The sequence below is a fragment of the Mauremys reevesii genome, linkage group 9 (assembly GCF_016161935.1).
Source record: "Mauremys reevesii isolate NIE-2019 linkage group 9, ASM1616193v1, whole genome shotgun sequence".
Lineage (NCBI taxonomy): Eukaryota > Metazoa > Chordata > Testudines > Geoemydidae > Mauremys > Mauremys reevesii.
The window spans coordinates 99,575,599-99,595,246 of NC_052631.1; the positions used below are offsets into that span (position 1 = coordinate 99,575,599).

Here is a 19,648-nt window from a genome sequence, read left to right on the forward strand (position 1 = left end):
GTCACCAAAAAGCATAGGTCAGTATTACAAATATCCAGTGGCGCGTGTTACAGAATAAGTTTCTTTGTGCTTTTTACATACAGTGTTAAGGGAGACTGGTTGAACCACACTCAAGAGTTCCAAAGGTGTTTAAGGCCTTGTCTGCACTGGCACTTCATAGCGCTGCAACTTTCTCGCTTGGGGGCGTGAAAAAAACACCCCCCTGAATGCTGCAAGTTTCAGCGCTATAAAGTGACACTGTAAACAGTACACCAGGGCTGGTAGCCACTCCCCTCGTGGAGGGGTGTGTGTGTGTGTGTGTGTGGTGGGGTTTTTTTAATAGCACTGGGAGAGCTCTGGTGCGCGACTAGGCAGCGCTTTAATGTTGCTAGAGAAGACATGCTCTTTGATACTGTTTGAGTTTAGGGCAAAAGTCAGTGCAGCCAGAGTCCATCTTGAAGTTAGTACTCAAACTCATGTGTCCCATATTTTGCTATTTTTAGTAGAGATTTGAGGTTCTCTTCATCAACTTTGCAAACTCCTTCACCCATTTGCTTGGGGTGAATAAAATTATTTTTGGCAGGTGAGTAAAATATCACTGAGTCTTCATTATATTCAGTCCTTGTAGTTAGGAGAAGAAAAGTAAATGTTTGACCCCTATCAAATTATCAGACTCCATGTAAAATGCAATATTGTCCCATAATGGCCAAAAACAAATAGATTTTCACCCCCTCTCTTCTCCCCCCCCCCCCCCATATCCTGTTCAGACCTTGGAGGCAAACAGTTTGCAGTGATGTCACTCTTTGATCAGACCTAATAAATACCATGTTTTCCTTTGCTTCAAACTGTTTCGCCACTTATGCAGGAACAGATTTGCTTTTGGTTGGTTGCAATAGCTAAATGTTGTAATTAGGCCATGTGCCATATGTACAAATTATATCGTATGGTATATTTTTATGTAACTCTTAAGTGAAATGAAGGCTTCTACATGCATTCTGAGGTTAGTGTCACTAAGTATGAGAGGCACCCCTCCACTCAATCCAAGTTAGAGTTGGGAAGAGAACACACACACTGTAAGGCTTACAGCAAATTACAGGTTCTCGGATATGCTGGTATAAAAAAGGAGGAGAATTGAAGCTCTCCAAAGGGTAGATAACAGGTTCAGCAGTACAGGCATCGCAGTATGTCTCACATGCTAAGCAGCATTGGCCTGAACAAGACTTGAATGAGAGGCCTGTACAGAACACCTAGGAAGTGATTATTGTGATTCAGTAGATGACATGCTCTCTTTTCATAGACTCATAGAACGTCAGGGTTGGAAGGGACCTCAGGAAGTCATCTAATCCAACCCCCTGTTCAAAGCAGGACCGATCCCCAGGCAGATTTTTACCCCAGTTCCCTAAATGGCCCCTCAAGGATTGAACTCACAACCCTGGGTTTAACAGGCCAATGCTCAAACCACTGAGCTATCCCTCCCCCAGCCAGTAGATCTATATGCTGCTTAGAGACACTGACCTGTGGGAGAGGCTGGCTTTTGGATGAGATGAAACAAAAGATCCTATCCATTTGCTGTGGTTAAAAATCCCCTGGCACTCTTTGTAAATGTCGAGGGGGTAGCCTTTAACTCTTATGCCAATTCCAACTTGTGTAACTGCATTATTTTTTGCATTACGGTAGCATGTAAAAGCCACAATCAAAATCAGGACCTTAAAGAGCTTACAGCCTCAGAATCAGCAGGCAATGAAAGAGCCCCAAATGTATTTCGTTTAAGAAAACCGTACTTAAAGAATCTCATTATTTTTGCAGCCTGCCTTGTGATTTATTTATTTTTTAAACATTTGGGGTTAGCAGTACTGAAATGTAAGAACCAGTTGTTATGGACATCCATTTTAAGTAAGTGTGTGTGTGTGTGTGTGTGTGTACACGCTTCATGATGATCCATGTTTCAAAACAACTTTTTAAAAGGAAACTGCAGTCTTTTTCCAGTTTTCTGTTTTTTTCTCTTGCTATTCAGTTATGCATAGAAAGGAATTTCAGTCATCCATGTCTTAGGATCTGTCCTTTTCATTTATCAGAAGGAACAAAAATTATGAAAAATAAGAACATCTCTAAGGGAGAACTTTCAGCACTTAAGTGATGTTCCAGTAAGAGCTCTTAGCTTTCCATTTCATTTGCGGTTACTGTTGTTGAATTATTGAAGGAAATATTTGAAAAGCTTGTAGAACTGTGAAAATGATTACCTGAAATTGTTTACTGTATATTTTCATTTATCTTTTTTCCAGAATTCTTCAAAGAACTGCTTGAAAATGCAGAGAAATCCTTGAATGACATGTTTTTGCGGACATATGGTCATTTATACATGCAGAACTCTGAACTTTTTAAGGATCTCTTCATAGAGCTGAAGCGCTACTATGTGGGTGGAAACGTAAACCTGGAAGAGATGCTCAATGACTTCTGGGCGCGTCTCCTGGAACGTATGTTTCGATTAGTGAACCAACAGTACCATTTCACCGACGAATACCTCGAATGCGTGAGCAAGTACACAGAGCAGTTGAAGCCATTTGGAGATGTACCGCGGAAACTAAAACTACAAGTGACACGAGCATTTGTGGCTGCCCGCACTTTTGCACAAGGCCTGGCAGTGGCAAGAGATGTCGTTACCAAAGTGTCTGCGGTGAGCTAAGTTTGATACTTACTCTCCTACCAGGTGGAGCCTGGTTGGCAGGTGTTGGAGTGACATTGCTCACAATGGCCCCAGTTCGGCAAAGCACTTAGGCATGAACTTCAGGTTAAGCCCATGCTTAATACTTTGCTGGCTCAGGTCCTACATGTCTGAAAATGGAAGGTAGAGGTTGAATGAGTCTGAGTTGAACGGTGTCATATTCTAGGGATATTGGCTGCATGGCAGTAGAGTGTCCGTTGCCTGGTAATTCAAATTCAGATAACTGATGATGTCCAGTCAGCTTCTTGTATTCCCTCTGAACCCCTGACTTAGGTTCCATTTAACAGGCACAAGTGGCAATTAAAATGATTGCTTGAAACAAAATTATTTGTATAAAATGATTTCCGAATTACCACTCCTTGCATTACTCTGAAGCCTAAAATGTCTGTTGAGTCAGTATGAAGTGATGGAACCAGCTACCAGCATGGCTGAGAACTCTTTTTTGTGTGTAGATTAGCCTCCGGTTCAGTTGTCACTGGATTTTGCAGTCTTTTCCAGTTCAACGTTTAACTTTCAGCCATTTTAAGCATTTTTACACGTGTGACTTCACTGTGTGAAAGTCGGGCTTTCACTACTAGCTATTTATATTGTGATAGCACCTAAGAGTCCCAGGGATGGGCCAGGACCTCACCGTGGTAGATGCTGTGCAAACAATGTATTTGTTACTTTGAACTCCTCGAGTACAGTCTCTGAAGGAATTCTTCAACAATCTCTTATTTGAATATCTTATCTTGTATAAGAATTTTTAAATTAGATTTGTGCGTTGCTTTCAAACGTTAAATGACTAAAACAGTTCAATGATTACTTCCATCGCCTTACATAAAACACTTGGGAATGGTTAAGGATGCTTTTTTATTGAATCTGACTTGTTAGAGGAACCTTGTAAGGCGATCGTGTATAATAACAAATACCAGTGATTTCAAGTTAAATGTAAATTTATTTCCCAGAGACTGGAAAATCTAATATCAACACTTAATCACGTAGGGGAATTCTCTTCCCATCTACCTGGTTACAAAGTGTCTGCTAAACCAGACTGAAAGCTAGTTAAGATATAAAGCAAGGTAGACAAGTTTGAATCACACTACAAGTGACAGAAATGTTTAAAAGCCTCTTGAAATATCCTATAGACGTTCTTAAAACTGCAAATATAATATTGGAGGCAACACAAATAGTATTCTATAAGTAATCATTCAAATTGCTTTTACTTACAAGGACAATATTAAGATACAGCAACCCTAAAATTTGCTTCTATATTCATTTTTCTTAAGCAAAAACCAAACAACCAAAACTCCCTTAAATATATCCACCCTTTGATAAACCTTTGTGTGTGTGTGTGTGTGTGTGTGTGTGTGTGTGAGAGAGAGTGAGCGAGCGAGAGAGAATGTTAATAAGGGAACATCTTGTTTTCCAAGTTTCAGAGGAAGGATATAAATAAATTACAAGCAGTTTTACTTATTTGGACATCTTGAAAGTGTGTGTCTGTTTTTACAACAAGGTTAATACTATATAGAAATTTCCCCATGGCGCATACCTTTTCTTTCATGGAGGTGATACTTTGCTGTACATAACTCTACAATATGTAGACACTTCAGTTGATGATATTCAAGGCCTCTCATAACTTCAAATGAAAAGTCCAATGACTGAATGGGAGGGGGAGACTGAGGTTCTTTCTCTACTCCAGGTCAAAGGTTAAGGGAACTTGACCAGGTAGGATGGGGGAAGCTTGCAAGTCTGCTGAGTGTGCTTTGTTGGCCAAGGGCTTAAGTTTCAATTGCTTTCATGCTGGCATCTTTCAGTGTCACTAAATTCACTGTGAATATTATTTAGGTATGGGGGAAATGATGGAGAGCAATTTCCGTGTTCTATAATGAAGACTATTGGCATTGTATACTTAGGTTAATTCCAGTGAGACGTCTATGAGCTAACCAGTGTGGTATATCTGGGTAAGGAGTTCTGGATCACGCCCTGACTTAATCGACAGTAAATGTGTCTGAGTGAGAGGAGATGTTTACCTTTTATATTCTATCTGATCAGAATTGATCGGAATGTCTTGTGACTCAACACTGTGTAACCACGGCTACAGTTCCTGCATCTGTTGTGAATCAAACTCATGAACTCGAAGTGGCATCATGAATTTTTGCCTTTGAAGCTCCTTGAGTATAGAATTGCACTGGATTCTAGAATTAATTGCTTAAGTTTACAAGGTTAAGCAGGAAAATATTCAGCTGCAAAAATAGTTCTCTCCAGAGAATCACCGTTGGGTTACATTTTAGAATTTCCCATTGTAAATTGTACAGCAGATTTCCTTTCGTAAGCAATGATAGCAGTGCATGCTGATGAATGCCTTACAGTTAACTCTAAAGTTGTATAGTTACTTGCAGTGATTCAAGGTGTAATACCTTTCTATAATATTTTGGTCTTTTTTCAGTGGAAACATAACTTGTTTCTGCAATATATGGTAGAAAACTCTATTAAATAAAATATTTTTGTGAAATGTTTTCACAACATGTGGTGGGTTTTTTTTTGTTTTCCATGTTATTTACAGATTAATTCAACATTACTGAGCTCTATGTAATTGCTCCATTAACTTTTTGTTTGCCTAGTGTTTTACTAACTCAAGAGAAGATGGGGCATTTGTTCATAATGTGAATTAACTTGATACCTGAGGGTTAAATCTCTTCTATTTTTGCTGAACAAAAATGGCCAGAGCTGTGAAAATTAATACAGTCTTTATGCTCTTTTTGTGTAACCAATACATTGGAAAAATGCTTAGTTGAGAATTCTCCAGATGAGAGAAAATCAGCGTTGTGAAGTCCAGCTGTTTTCGCTTCCACATAGTGCTGTAGACGAGAGCAAAGAGACCTTTGCTGTAGTGTTGACTGGATTACTGTTTAAATACTCTATATATTCTCACATCTTTTCTAAGGAAGAAACATGAATTTGGAATGTGATTGTCTTGGGTGGAGGAAAAGAGAGGTAACATTGGAAGGGCCCAAATACATTAATTTTTGAAGCTAAAATTCTGCAAATGAAGAAAATTAGTGAAAACATTTTTCCTGAACCAAATGCATTGAAAAGCCACATACTGCTGCTGTTCTAATATAGCTATGATAGTGACTGTGTCCATTTTCACAGGAGCATGTTTCATTCCTGTTTGTAACGTGCAATTTAAAGAGAGGAACTGTAAAATAATCTCCAAACCGTACGTAGGAAATGCAGCTGATACTTCCTGTAGAGTCAGAGGATTTCATCCTTTGGGCCTGAAGTACAAAATTCCCTAAATAGGCTCTGAACAATAGCAAGAAAGAAAATTAGCTGAGGAAAAAAGCCATTTCTAGGCATAGGCAGCTGTTTTACTCTGCAGTTGATTTTTACCATTTTGGTTATTAACAATTATTAAATTAGGCTTCTGATCTTTTGATCATCTCTTGAAGACTGGAATGTGCTTCTCTATCCTCAATCCCCCTTAGCAGCTGAGGGAGGAAAATCTGGCCATCATGCAATTACGTGCCTATTATTGAGCCCTTGACAAGCATTGAAATCAACAGGGTTAAATTGCTGCCAAACGCTGACATTTCCTGCCCTAACCATGAGGGCTTTTTTTAATTTAAGGGAAGAGGGGGAAAAAAATATAAGCCAGAGCAGTGGGTGACTAAGGAGGACTAGAACTTGATATTTTGCAATTCATAAACTTAAGAAATGTTCCCTTAATTAATAACATATGACTGAGACACACACACACACTCACTCACTGTCTCAGTGCTGTACTAAATGTCTTTCTATTATCCCACTCTTCTTGGCATGGTTCATGATACTTTGCTTATTTATCAGTTTGCTTGTGCAACGTTGCCTTCAAGGGCAAAGTGCACAGAGGGATTTTGACACTTCTCTAGTGGTTACGTGCACTGTGCAAACGAACAGATAGTTAACCAGAGAGAATTCAGCGTCTGTGTTTTGAGTTCATGCTGGCATGATGAGGGGTCAGTTTAACCCAAAGACTGAAAACAAAAAATGGTTTGAGACTGAGCCCTGGCCTACACTGGCAGGGGGAGGGAATCAATCTAAGTTACGCAGCTTCAGCTATGTGAATAACATCGCTGAAGTTGACATACTTAGATTGACTCACCGTGGTGTCTTCACCACGGTGAGTCGACTGCTGCCAATCCCCCGTCGACTCTGCCTGCGCCTCTGGCGGCGCTGGAGTACAGGAGTCAACGGGAGAACACTCGGGGGTCGATTTGATCACGTCTAGACTAGACGCGATAAATCAGTCCCTGCTGGATCGATCACTACCCGCCAATCCGGCAAGTAGTGAAGACATACCCTGAGAGTCAGAAATGAGGGTGTATTAGAGACTGGAGGCTAAAGCTAAATGAGCGGTTGGTACCAAAATCATTGTTTGCAGAGCTCCGAAGAGCTGAATTCCCTATGGCGCTACAGTGTGGGGTTTTAAAGTTGCTCTGTTGTCTCTCTGTTGTGTGGGGAAACAGCAGCTGTGTGTCGTTCAGAAATATAATATAAACTTTAAACAAATAACACTGAAGAGTTTAAAAGAACTGATCTGTTGGCTATGTCGCAATTCCTTTTAAAAGATACTTGAGGGATGCCCTTGCATACGTTTCATCCAAGCTATCCTTCTCCATTATTTTTTTTTAACAATGAATTCAAAATGAGTTAGGAAGTTGCTTCAATAAAGACATGGTATCCTGAGGCAGGTTTTTGATTTATAGTATCTCTTCTTTACATTATACCTGTGGAAAAAATGTTTTTCTTCTTACTCGGTAATCATAGAAGCAATTTAGTAATTTGCTAGTTTGGCTTTTCAGTATTTGTTTTACAAGCGAAATGGCTGATCAAACGTTGTACATTAGTATCTTTCATATGAATGTTCACATGCAGTAAACTCTTTTTCTGAGCGGTGCTACTGCAATCCTCTGAAAACTTTCATTGATAAGTCAGTTTTTCAGCATTTGCCTGCCACCATGGTATTTGACCTTTCCAATGCTTGTGGTGAATTATGAAAACGGAATACATGCTCATATAACGTTTCAGCTGCAAATGTACATGCTCTTGGAGCAGCAAGAGTTATAAGTCAATAAAAGCAATTTTTTTGCTTGAAACAGGCTTATTCAGCTCTTAGGAAATCCTGTCTGTTTTATTTTAAAAACATAGCAGTTTGAATTTGTAGATGGAGAACTTTAGGTCAAAATCTTATATCAGAAATTGCATTAGAATTTGAAGTCCAGATGAGATGTATGGAATGGGCATAGTGTTTCTTTAAATGACATGCCTACTTTGTGACATCAGCTAATACATACAAGGAAATTACAAGTGAAGAAGAAACTCCCACAATGCTTTGTTGGTGGAATGGCTTTGTAACTTGCAACAATAACATTAATGAAGTGTGTAGGGGGAGCATGGAGTAAATTTTCTTTAAAACATCCATCTAAAATAGTTGTTAAAGTGCTAGACATTTGCACTGTAGATAATCTGCTGGATTCTTTCTCCAAACTCCTCTGTCACAAACTGCAGTATCTCTAATGAGGTATCCGTGAACCATGAGGTGACGTGCTACACTTGGAAAGACAGCTGCTCCTTGGACCTCCCCAGACACTGGCTCTTTGGAGCCGTATTCGTTCCAAACCCTTTTTGCTGGCTGTACTTCCCCCTCTCCCTCCTGACAGCTGAAGGTGGACCAGGTATTGGCACATGAAAGGAGGGTGGGAAAAGGCAGAAATAAAAGTGCTGCTAAAGGCAACCATATTTCCCACTTTGTGATGCTGAATGTGATCAAAAGGTACTGAGTAAATAGGAACTGAAAGCTCAATTACTGAATGGTCATACCTTCCTTTGTGCAGACCTCCCAGTAACTTGGGTTGGGATTCTGCTGTGGATTATGGAGAGTATGTCCAAAATGTATTCTCCCCAGATAGCTTGACAGACAGAACCATACACTGGACATTGAGGTCTCTGAGCAAACGTTCACCGTGAAAATCACAATTGAAATTAAATGGTCTGGCCTTGTCACTTGGCTGCTTTTAGAAGACACTAGCAAAAGCTAACACTTCGTGGGCAACTGAGCTCCAGAAAACCCAGCTGAAGGGACTGGAAGAAATCTGCCGATGTTGTGAAGGGCAGGGTCTCAACGCAAGGGCATTGCCATGTCATCCTTGGAGCAAGTTGCAAGCAACAGCGCGAAATGGAGGGCAGCCGTGCACGAGGCACTGTATTTTGTGTGCCAAGGGCAAACATCAATGTAGAAAACAATACCAAGCCAGGACTCCACATCAAAGACGACCCTGACTGGTCCTGCCAAGAATGTGGTCGCATCTGTGCCTCTTGTACCAGCCCTATTGACCATCTGAGGGACCATACGAGGCATAACTTTCAAAGTATGTTGTAGCAGTAGTCATCGCGGATTTACTAGGCTACATGTGAGTCTGCGTGTTCGTGGCTTGCTTTGGTTTGCGCTTTTATGTTTGTACTGAGATATTTTGAAGACCAGGTTTTCTCTCCCCAATGGGTAAAAGGGAGGCAAATGTTAAGCTTGGTCTCTAAAGCAGAATTCTATTTTAAAACACTAATTGCTTGTGATAAAATTAAAAGGGAATATTGTCTAGTCACTGTACTTAGATGGGGGGAGTATTTATTTAAAAGAATGCTTTGTTGTTGTTGAAGAAAACATCATCCAGAACAGTGACATTCTATTTTAGTGGTGCAAGAAGAAGGTGTTGGCTTTCCTTATAGGTTTGCAAAAGCATTAATGGAATAACTTCATCTCTGTGATTCTCTTTTCTAGCCGGTCAGAAGCCTTTGCTGAAATGGCATCTGCTTCGTATTCTGAATCTGAGTTATGAGCTCTGATATGCTTTCACATGGATTCTCGGGTTCCATCAGTAGTTGCCAGAAATTAAAGCGGGGAGAGGAGGGGATGCACACTATCAAATTTTCTAGCCTCACTTGCTCACATCACATGATTACCATTAAACAAAAAATACCTTGCCTTGACTTTAATAGTTTTATGTGAGGCAGGCTAAGACGATGGAGGCATTTCAAGCTAACTGTCTATTAAGATAGCATGCTGCTTTACATAGGATGAAATAATACTAAACTAGGTGGGTAGAACAAATAACGTGTTGAATCCCAAGAGTTCTGCTATTTCTCTCTGTCAGTTTGACATCTGCCTGCATAGAAAATGGAAAGCTATAGGTAGGGAATTGGGCCTGATGTGCAGTATTGAACTTCCATGTTAGTGAGTGTAACCTAAAAAAAACAAAAAACTACACAAAACCTCATCACAGGCAAAAAATGATGAGGAGATGCAAAGTAATTCCTTAAACTTCTATAGCTGCACCAGACCCCAGGGGTCTAAATCCTGCAATGAAGTCAGCTTCCTTCGTAACTACACCTGTACTAACAGGGGCAGTGGTGTTAGTTAAATATTGCAAAGGAAGGTTTAATTCCAAAATACTTTTACTGGAATGTTTTTTGTTTTTTTTTAAAAATGGAAACATCTCAATCTTCTCTTTTGTTAATGTACTTAACTTTGGAACCGATGTTTGACAGGACAGTGGTTCTCTACTACGCACTGGGACGAGGAAAAATTGTAAAAGTGAAACCACATTCCTGTCTACAAAATGAAGAACATCTTATTTTTTGCCTGCTTGTATAAGTAATGGCTGTTGGATTCTACTTTAAACAAAATGGGTTTGGAGTTTGTATAACGTAATTTCATGATTTTTTTTTAAACCAGTTATTCGTTTCATAGAGAAAGGTGTTTTACTTTCCCAACTTTTCTCAGAGTAGGTCATAATTTAACGGGAGGCCAAATTTAGTTTTTGTAAAAGAGCTGGTTGAGGAACCCTGAAGATTAAGTGCAATATTTTCATTGGATTTATTTTAAAATGTTTGATTTTAAATGTTCTCCTGCGGTATCTGCCCCCCGAATGGCAGCTCTATGAGAAGCAACTGAAGATTAAACTGACAAATCTATTCTCCCTGCACAAGTTTAAATGAAATCCAAAAAGAAACAATCAGCATTAATGTGGAAAGGTTTTTTAAATCCTGTCATTTTTATAAAACGAGGTGTCAGTAACAGATAAGAGAATTTGTTAAAAATCTGCTTCATATTACACCGTCCTTTTTAACTTCCTTACAGATTTGTGTAGTGTCAGATTCTTCCACTCTTACTCCCTATTGAATAGTATCTTACTCTGCAAGTAGTTGCATTGTGACTACTTGCTGAGTAAAGTGCTATTCAGTGTGACAGAGTGGAGTGATGTAAATTGTTGACTTAAATCAGATTGAAGTGGTCTAAAGCCAATATGAAAATTTGTGCAATTAAAATTTTAGATTAGAATTGATAAGGAACTGAATTATAAATGCCGTTTGGTTTTTTTTAAAATGCTACGATGGGTAGGGTGTCTTATGAATTTGACAAAACTGCTATAGGTAATAAACAAAATATTGAAAAATAAGGTCTTGATCCTGCAAACGCTTAATCAGATTATGTGAGTAAAACAACATATGTGATTGACTCTAGTGGGATTACTTGTGTTGAAGTGACGCATGTGCATAAAAATACACAGGCAATAAAGTTAGGTTGCTAACCCCATATTTAGCCATCTAAGGGTGGGATTTTTCAAAAGCATTTAAGTGATAAATCACAAGTCCCAAAGACTTCAGACTGCAAGCCCTGATGGAGTAGTATAGCCTGGTTGAAGAATTGTAGCTTTCTTGACTTGTGGAAGCTCAATCTATCAGAAGGTGATGGTGGTTGCAAATATAGCATGGGCTATTTGCCTATCAGCTTTGTGTTTGAGTTGTGGTGTTCTCACAGTAAGGGTGTTAATGCTTGTCTCTTTCCAGCCTAGGTGAGCATTTTAATGTGAAGCTTCTCAGCAGAAGAAATTTCAGTGTAAAATCAGAAATTTCACTAATAATTAGGCAATAAATTAAAGAAGCAAATATAAAATACCTGCTTTAGCAATTTAAGACTATAAAGCAGAAAGAAAGAAACTAGCAATGTATAAATGTTTATTTTTTTAAGTTGTCTTTAAAAGACATCGGTTTAAACACCCCCTTCCCCCCCAACAAACATTAATTTATCCACCTTAGTGTTGATACAGAGAATAGATTAAATGTTTTTGAGTAGTTGAATTGTTTACTTGTCAAGTGTGTGTGTGAGTGAGAGAGAATCAGTTCACAAGAAGGAAGCTTGTGACCAATGCTTAGGTGGGTGACAAGACACATCTGTTGTTAACTTTAAATCCTCACGTTTGATAAAGTGTAGAGACAGGCCAAATTGTAATTTACATGCTGAAACCACAGTGTGAGGGGTTGCTGTTGTGGCATGAAACAGCGTGAGAGTAAATAAATTTCACGGGATAAAGGAATGGGCTTGGAGTGGATTGACTCCTATTGTCAGCTTTTACAAAGTGTATGCAGCACAATGTACCACCTGAGCTCAGATCGGCTAAAGGAAATCCTCTTCAGCAAATAAAGCTTTCTTTGGGACTCAGTTTTATTAGATAGGGGATTATTTGGTTTTGAGGGTCACTCTGGAGCAGAGTTTGAATGAACTGGAGTTTCTTTCCAAGATAAACACAGACTCAGCACAGAATATCTGGGTTTACTGTTACATACAATTGTGTTTTAGGGGCTTGCACCTGGCATTGCAGAGTGAGCATTAAAAGCTTGTGAAGAATTGCCGGGACAGCATTTGACACATCCTATAGACTGGACTGTTGGGCTGGACTTGGTACTGGCCTTTTGCCAGCAGTTTGATAAGCTTTCCTTTGCAGCAATACCCAGCACTTAAGCATTTGTTGTTGTAGCAGTGAGGTGTAATTATTTAAAATCTGCATCCTAACAATCTCTTATAAATTATCCCTGCTTGTTTCTTTACACTTTCAAAAGGTAACAAAATGCCATAATTTGGATAGACAGATTCTACCCCCACCCACACCCCTGTAGTGGCAACTCTAAAAGCAATCTCTCATCTGATAGTTCTGTAATATCGTCTTTTTCGAATGCTTGTTCATGTCCATTCCAATCAGATGTGTGCATGCCAGCCGGAAGATTTTTCCCTTAGCAGCATCCAGAGGGTCAGCATGGGCGCCCCCTGGAGTCACTCCTTCATGGCCCCCAATATAGTGCCCTGCCAACTCCCCACCCCTTCAGTTCCTTCTCACAGCTGGTGACGGCTAGCTGGAACATCCCTCGCTCTTGGTTGCAAGCACTTTGGACACAGGAAATCTGCAGAATGGCAATGCGGTCCTCAATACACATTTTCACAACGCACTGTGACATCACACAACAGGCCAGAGATGATGTGGCCTTCGGATGAGCCGTGCTCCAATCAGTATATGACTCCGACCCCACGTTCTGAATTTTGGCTTGTGAGTCACCTGATTGGAATGGACATGAACAAGCACTGGAAGAAGAAAAAACAGTTACTCACCTTCTTGTAACTGTTGTTCTTCGAGATCTGTTGTTCATGTCCATTCCAATACCTGCCCTCCTTACCCCTCTGTCGGAGCAGCCGGCAAGAAGGAACTGAAGGAGTGGGGGTCAGCAGGGTGCTATATTGGGCACCATGAAAGTGCGACTCTAGGGGGCACCCAGGCCAACCCTACGGACACTGCTAAGGGCAAAATCTTCCAGCTGGCATGCACACGGCGCGCACTCACCTGATTGGAATGGACATGCACAACACATCTCGAAGAACAGCAGTTACCAGAAGGTGAGTAACTGTTTTGTCATGACTTCCAGAGATCACTACAGGTTGAGGTTTAAATATAGCGCTGTTTTTGTGCTGGTTTTCCCAAATTAAACAGATCTCCTCCCTTCTATATTAGTCAGGCCTACTGTTTGCGAAGATATGGAAGGAAGGATGCAAAAGTGTGTTGACTTCTATCCTACTGAGTCTTCTGCTCAAAAGTGGAAAGCTGTATGCAAAAATCTACCAAACACATGAAACATCAAGAGAGAAATGAGCTCAAGTGAAGTGTGTATGTGCGAGAACGGCAGTCAAATTCATATCACAGCCACATGGCGCTCGAGCGATTAATTGGGAAGTGCAAGAACTCTCAGGCATCGGTACTGAAGCAGATGAAATGCAGTCTTGAAGGAGAGAGGTCTGTAAGTGGTTTGAGGCTTAATGGTATCTTGTGACCGATCTTTGACAGGCCGTGAGATGGCCCTGGTGCTTACTCCTGAACGGAATGAAACAAGGAACTTTTTGCCAAATGAAAAACTGAACTTGGTGATGTTTAAATTCCCCTTCTCTGGGTTTGGGAAGTTGAGTTCTCCCCAGAATAAATTTTTTTATGGAAGTAGAAACCATCTGGCTAGCAGATGACACCTTTACTGTTGCCTGTTCTTAGTTTTCCTACCATAAATCATCTGATCTGGTTCTTCCCTGTTGCTCTAACACGTCCCAGTGTATAGACTGGCTCTTCTCTGAGGCACTGCTGCTTGCCCAAGAGAAGCGTTCTTGTGGAAGATACTCTTCTCATGCTAAATCTTTAAGGCTAGATATTTTGAAGCATCAGAACTGAGTTTTTGTTTTTCTGACATCCTCTCTTCGCATTGTGCTCTGCCAAATTAGACTAAGGCCAAGATTTTATAAGGTATTTGGGGTTTCTGCATTAGCATTACAATGTCTTAAGTTTTATTTTCAGAAGGGATTTAGGCACTTGGAAGCCAAAATCATACTGATGGTCAATAGGACTCTTTCAGGCAAGAGTATTCAAAGTATTGTAAACGATGCTTACGGGTTATGAGGACTACATATGCTCTAGCCAAGCTATATATGCATGCATGAGGATAATGTATATCCCTCCTCATGCACCCTGGGAAGGTGTAAGCGGTGGGATAGATGTTTTCCACCATGCTGAAAAGATGAGGAAAGTATCGGGATCTCGTTGTTGGTCACCATGTCCTAATGTCCAAGTTATTGCTTGCCTAATGGAAGAAGAGGCCTCGTGGCGCACCCTTTCTTTCTTTCTCTCTCTCTCTCTCTCTTTTATAAGGCCAGAAGGATCCTCAGTGTACCCCATTTATCACTGCCACAGATAAAGTTGGCTACTTTTTCCAGGTGGTCAGGGACTCAGCGTTTCTAAGCAGGGGAGATATTTGTCACATACAGGTCCTACAGACAGTCAAGTCCTGAGCAGCAGCATCTCAGTCTTCTCCTTCTAACCCATTAAGAATCATGTATCAGAATCCAGTCCATCTGAGTCTTGCTCTGGAACGGAGCATCTTAATCCAAAGAGTGTTCAGAAGAGGCAATATCCATGCTTTTAGCTTCCAGAAATAAATCTATTAAGAGTATATTCAAAGGTCTCACCCTATGTCTACATCAGTACCATTGATTCTTGAATTTCTTCAAGTTGGACTCAGGCTGGGCCTGACAATTCAGACACTTAAAGGCCAAGTTGCTGCTGTGTCCAACAGTCTTAATGCAGTGGGAAAGTAGTGCATTTCCTCTTGCACAGATGTCCAGCGTTTTTTTGTTTGTTTGTTTTTGCCGGCAGCATCGCTGCTACATCCTCCTGAAGTGCATAGAGTTCTTTCCTGGGATCTTAACCTGGTTCCCAATGCCATTACAGGCTCTCCATTTGAACCACTCCCGAAGGTGTTTCATTACTTTCTAACCATTAAAATGGCCCTTTCGATAGCAGTTGTCAGCACACACAGTGTCTGACTTGAAGCTGTTTTTCCTGGAATTTCAATCAATATTGCACCTTTCTTAAAGATAAAGTGGGTACCCAGAACAGACACCATGTTCATAGCAAATATTAATCCCAGGCTTCATAGAGCACAGGAAATGACTTGGAAATTGTCATTCTATCATTCTGCCCAGTTCTGACACTCCCCATATTGAAACTGTGGCATACTTTGGACATGCACAGAGCTCTCAAAAGAATATCCACTGCACTGCTCAGTTCAGAAAGTGTAACTCCATCTTCCAGAATAAGGGACGCTCTCTGAGCTGTGGCAACTTCATGGGTAGAAGGATCGTATGCGTCATATGACTAAATGTGTACAGCAGCCACCTGGTCATCTGTTCATATGTTCTCCATATTCTCCAAGTTGGACGTCCAGGCATTTGCTTCTACTTTCCAGAGAGGGGTGCTCCTCACTGTAGGATTCCAGTAACTATTAGGGAAGGATAACCCCCTTTTGTGTATGGTTCCCCTGTTCCTCCCCTATGTAAATCCCAATGTCACGGCTCTGTAGACCTTATGAATAAGAATAGGAAAATTTATCTCTGCCTTACCTGAAAATTTTCTTTCTTGGAGTCATGAGATCCACAGATCCAACCTACTCTGAATGGGGTGCTAATTGGGAAAAGCTATGGGATTATTAATTGGCACTGACAGTTTGGTTGTTCATCAAATTCCTTGCTCAGCAGGAGATTTGCTCTGTTTAGTCTTAAGACTTAATTTTCCTTACGGATATGGAGTGTTTAGAGATTTCCTAGGCTATCATCAGACATGGAGCCAAAACTCTCCTCCTGCTGATTGACTGTCTGGTCTGCATCCATTGCTTCATAGAGCAGAAATCTAGTGTCATCAATCTGTTCACCTCATTACTCCAAAAAGGAAAAATTTCAGGTAAGGCACAGATAAATTTTCCAATTCCTACATGCTGTAGTATCTATTTCAGGCATAGAGATTTAGACTGGTCACTTCCAATGGTGCCAGGGTTTAAATAAACAACAATAAACAATTTCTTCTCTGTTCTGTTTTCTGAGCCCCCTCTCTTCCTCCTCCCCCCCAGTCCTCCAGTAGCTGATACTGGTTATGCCACTTCTAACCACTACACTCCTCTTCCAGTGTATGTAATGTTCACTCCTGGGTGAAAAAAATAATACTCCAATCTTTTCCTGGATAATACTCAGTTAGTGTTATTTGTAAAGGCAGTGAAGGATCCTTTAGTGCAAATGTATTAATCTGATCTTGCTTTGTTTTTCCATCTACATAATTCACGTGGTTAATCAATGCTTATTTATTCTTAGAGAGAGATTTTCGGTTTGGTGTGTAGCATTTAACCATACAACTCCATTGGCATAAATGCATCATGGTAGTGTACCTCTTGATCATGGCTTTTAAGACTTGCTTTATATATGAAAATTGTGTCATGTAATGATCTGAAACTTTGCCAAAGAGGAGTGACTAAAATGTGAATGATCATGAGTCATTTTTGAAAACAGAACTGTAAAGGATATCTGGGATTACCATCACCTACTTCAGAGAGCTCCCTTTGGATGAACATAAGTGAAAAACCTGGGATGAGTCAGTTTGAAGATTCATCTCCTCTTATCTCTGGTGTGCGCTATTGAAAAACATGTAGCTGCAAACCTCATTCAAATAGGGATGGCTCCAGGAGAGAGAGGCTATTATTTAACGCAGATAGGTACTAGATCTAAACTAACCCGAGGTATCTGTCGTAGAGCTGTTGTGTTAGAAGGTTGGGCTGTGAGGTAAAAGGGCAAGGCTACCAGAGAGAGCCAAGCCCAGTGGTGCTCACGGACAAGTAGAAATGAAAACAGCACCGGCTGGAGGGAAGGAGCAGATTTAACCTTCTGCCTGTGTTAATGGTGTTCCTTGCTGGTTAATTCTAAGTAAGGCTACGTTTTAGTCACGGGTATTTGTAGTAAAAGCATGGACAGTAAACAAAAATTCACAGGCCCGTGACCTGTCCATGACTTTTACTAAAAATACCCCTCCCTGACTAAAACTGGGGGAGGGGTGTAGGGGGGATTTGGGGGCACCGCAGGTGCTGGGGATGGGGGCACGGGTGGTGGGGCTGGTGCAGGCTCCTTACCCAGCTCCTGGGAAGCAGCGGCCCTAGCTCCATGTGCTGCCTCCGCTCCGTCCCAAGCCAATGGGAGCTGCAGGGGCGGTGCCTGTCTGCTGGCAGAGGCAGCATGTGGAGCTGAGGGAGAGGAGCCCCTCCTCCCGGTAAACAGCGGCCCCGAGCCCTGATCCCCCACCACACCCAAACTCCTGCTGCTGGGAGGTGAGGGGGCCCGAGACTGCCCCAGCGGCAGCCAGTGAGACTGACCCAGGGGCTGCCCGAGCTGCTCAGGCGGCTCCTGGGCCGGCCGCACAAGTCACGGAAAATCACGGAATCTCTGACCTCTGTGAAAAACACGGAGCTCTACTTAGGTTGCCTAGTACTTTCCATTTTTTGAAAGACTCCTGCAGCCAAGAAGCTCTGACATTATTTTCAGCAGAGATTGCATTGTTTACAGTTTGTAGCTGAAGTTAGGTATGTGCATATTCATTATGGTAGTGCTTGCTTACATGGTCACATGCTATCTTTCCCACAGAACTCCTGCCTCCTTCAGTGCACAGGAGAGAGGCACAAGGGGACGGAATTAAGGTTGCCTGAGCAACTATAAATCTGGCATTTCCTAACTTCAGAGTGTTTGTCTTTGCAACCTAAATAACATGTTTAGATGTGATATCCAGTTTAGATTAAGGTATGCAGGGAAGCAACCCATCACTCTGTCTTGTCCTGCAAAGAGCCATGCACACCCAACATGGTGGGTAAGGGTGCGTGTGTGTGTGTGTGAGTGAGTGTGAGAGAGAATAAATCGATTGTCTGCCATCATGCTGTGTTCCAGGTAGAACTACCGAACAGCTGAACTACAGCTACGAGCCACAGCCGACTGGTATTTCTGCTCCTTTTCATCAGTGTTCTTTCCTGCGCTGTTGTAGGGGTGTGTGTGTGTGTGTGTGTGTGTTTTCTTTTGTGACTGACATGTAATTTTCTTCTCCTTCCCCCTTTTTCTTTTTAAAGGTAAACCCAACACCTCAGGGTGAGCGAGCGCTGCTGAAGATGATGTACTGTCCATTTTGTCGAGGCCTGGTTACTGTGAGGCCGTGTTACAACTACTGCTTTAATGTCATGAGAGGCTGTTTAGCCAATCAAGGGGATCTGGACACAGAGTGGAATAACTTTATAGGTGAGACAATGTGGATTATAACTGTGCATATAAGTATGTGTCTGGCATGGCGTGTTCCCATTTGCACTGCATTTGTGTGTGGTACCGAAGATGCTCCTTGCTTCTTATGTAAGTGCAGAAATCTTTATATTCCTCTCAGTGGATCTGCTAGGTGCCAACATGGAACTTTTATCTCAGTGTGTCTCTATCAAAACCATTCTCCAGTTCATACGATTTTCAGAATAAATTTGACCTACAGCATACAAATAACCTCCTTAGAGCAAAACTGTGTTTTATTGTGTCTTTTATGTCTCTTGAAGGTTACTGAAATAGGCCAACCTTTTTAATAATGGAAGGTAAAAAAAAGGTGCACATATGGCACACACATTTCATCTGGCTAGCACTTCATCTCTGGACCATCACAATTCTACCCATTCTTCTATTTGCTTTGTAGGTGGGTAGCCTGAACCCAACACAGTATCCAAGAAAGTGAAAGTCGTGTGTAATGGCCTCAGAGAATTCTCCACTGAAGTAATGGAGATTGTCTGTGATAGAGGTTTGATACCTCTTAAGACTGTCTGCCCCAAGACACATACATCTTACGCTGCTGACCATTCACTGGTATCACACATTGCTCTGCTATTACAACCTTGCAGCTCTTTCATCTGTTTAACAAAAGAACAGCCACAGTGGTCCATCTAGCCCACTATCCTTCAGAGAGAATGAACAAAACAGGGCACTTTGAGTGATCCATCCACTGTTGTCCAGTCCCAGCTTCTGGCAGTTGGAGGTTTAGGACACCTGGAGCATAGGGTTGTATCCCAGTTATACTTTTGGTCTTCACAACGTCCCCTGGCAATGAGTTCCACAGATTTGCTGTGTGTGTGTGAAGAAATACTTCCTTTTGTTTTTTTAAACCTGCTGCCTATTAATTTCATTGGGTGACCCTTGGTTCTTGTGTTATGTGGAGGAGTAAGTAACACTTC

General features: G+C 41.3%; 1 protein-coding gene across 1 annotated transcript in view; it reads left to right on the forward strand.

The window, feature by feature from the left end:
• The window catches only part of GPC4 (glypican 4), a 107,137-nt gene that overhangs the window by 71,626 nt on the left and 15,863 nt on the right, over positions 1-19,648 (forward strand). Inside the window, 2 exon segments of the mRNA XM_039488704.1 lie at positions 2,262-2,653; positions 18,518-18,683. Coding sequence (XP_039344638.1) covers positions 2,262-2,653; positions 18,518-18,683 — 558 coding nt within the window.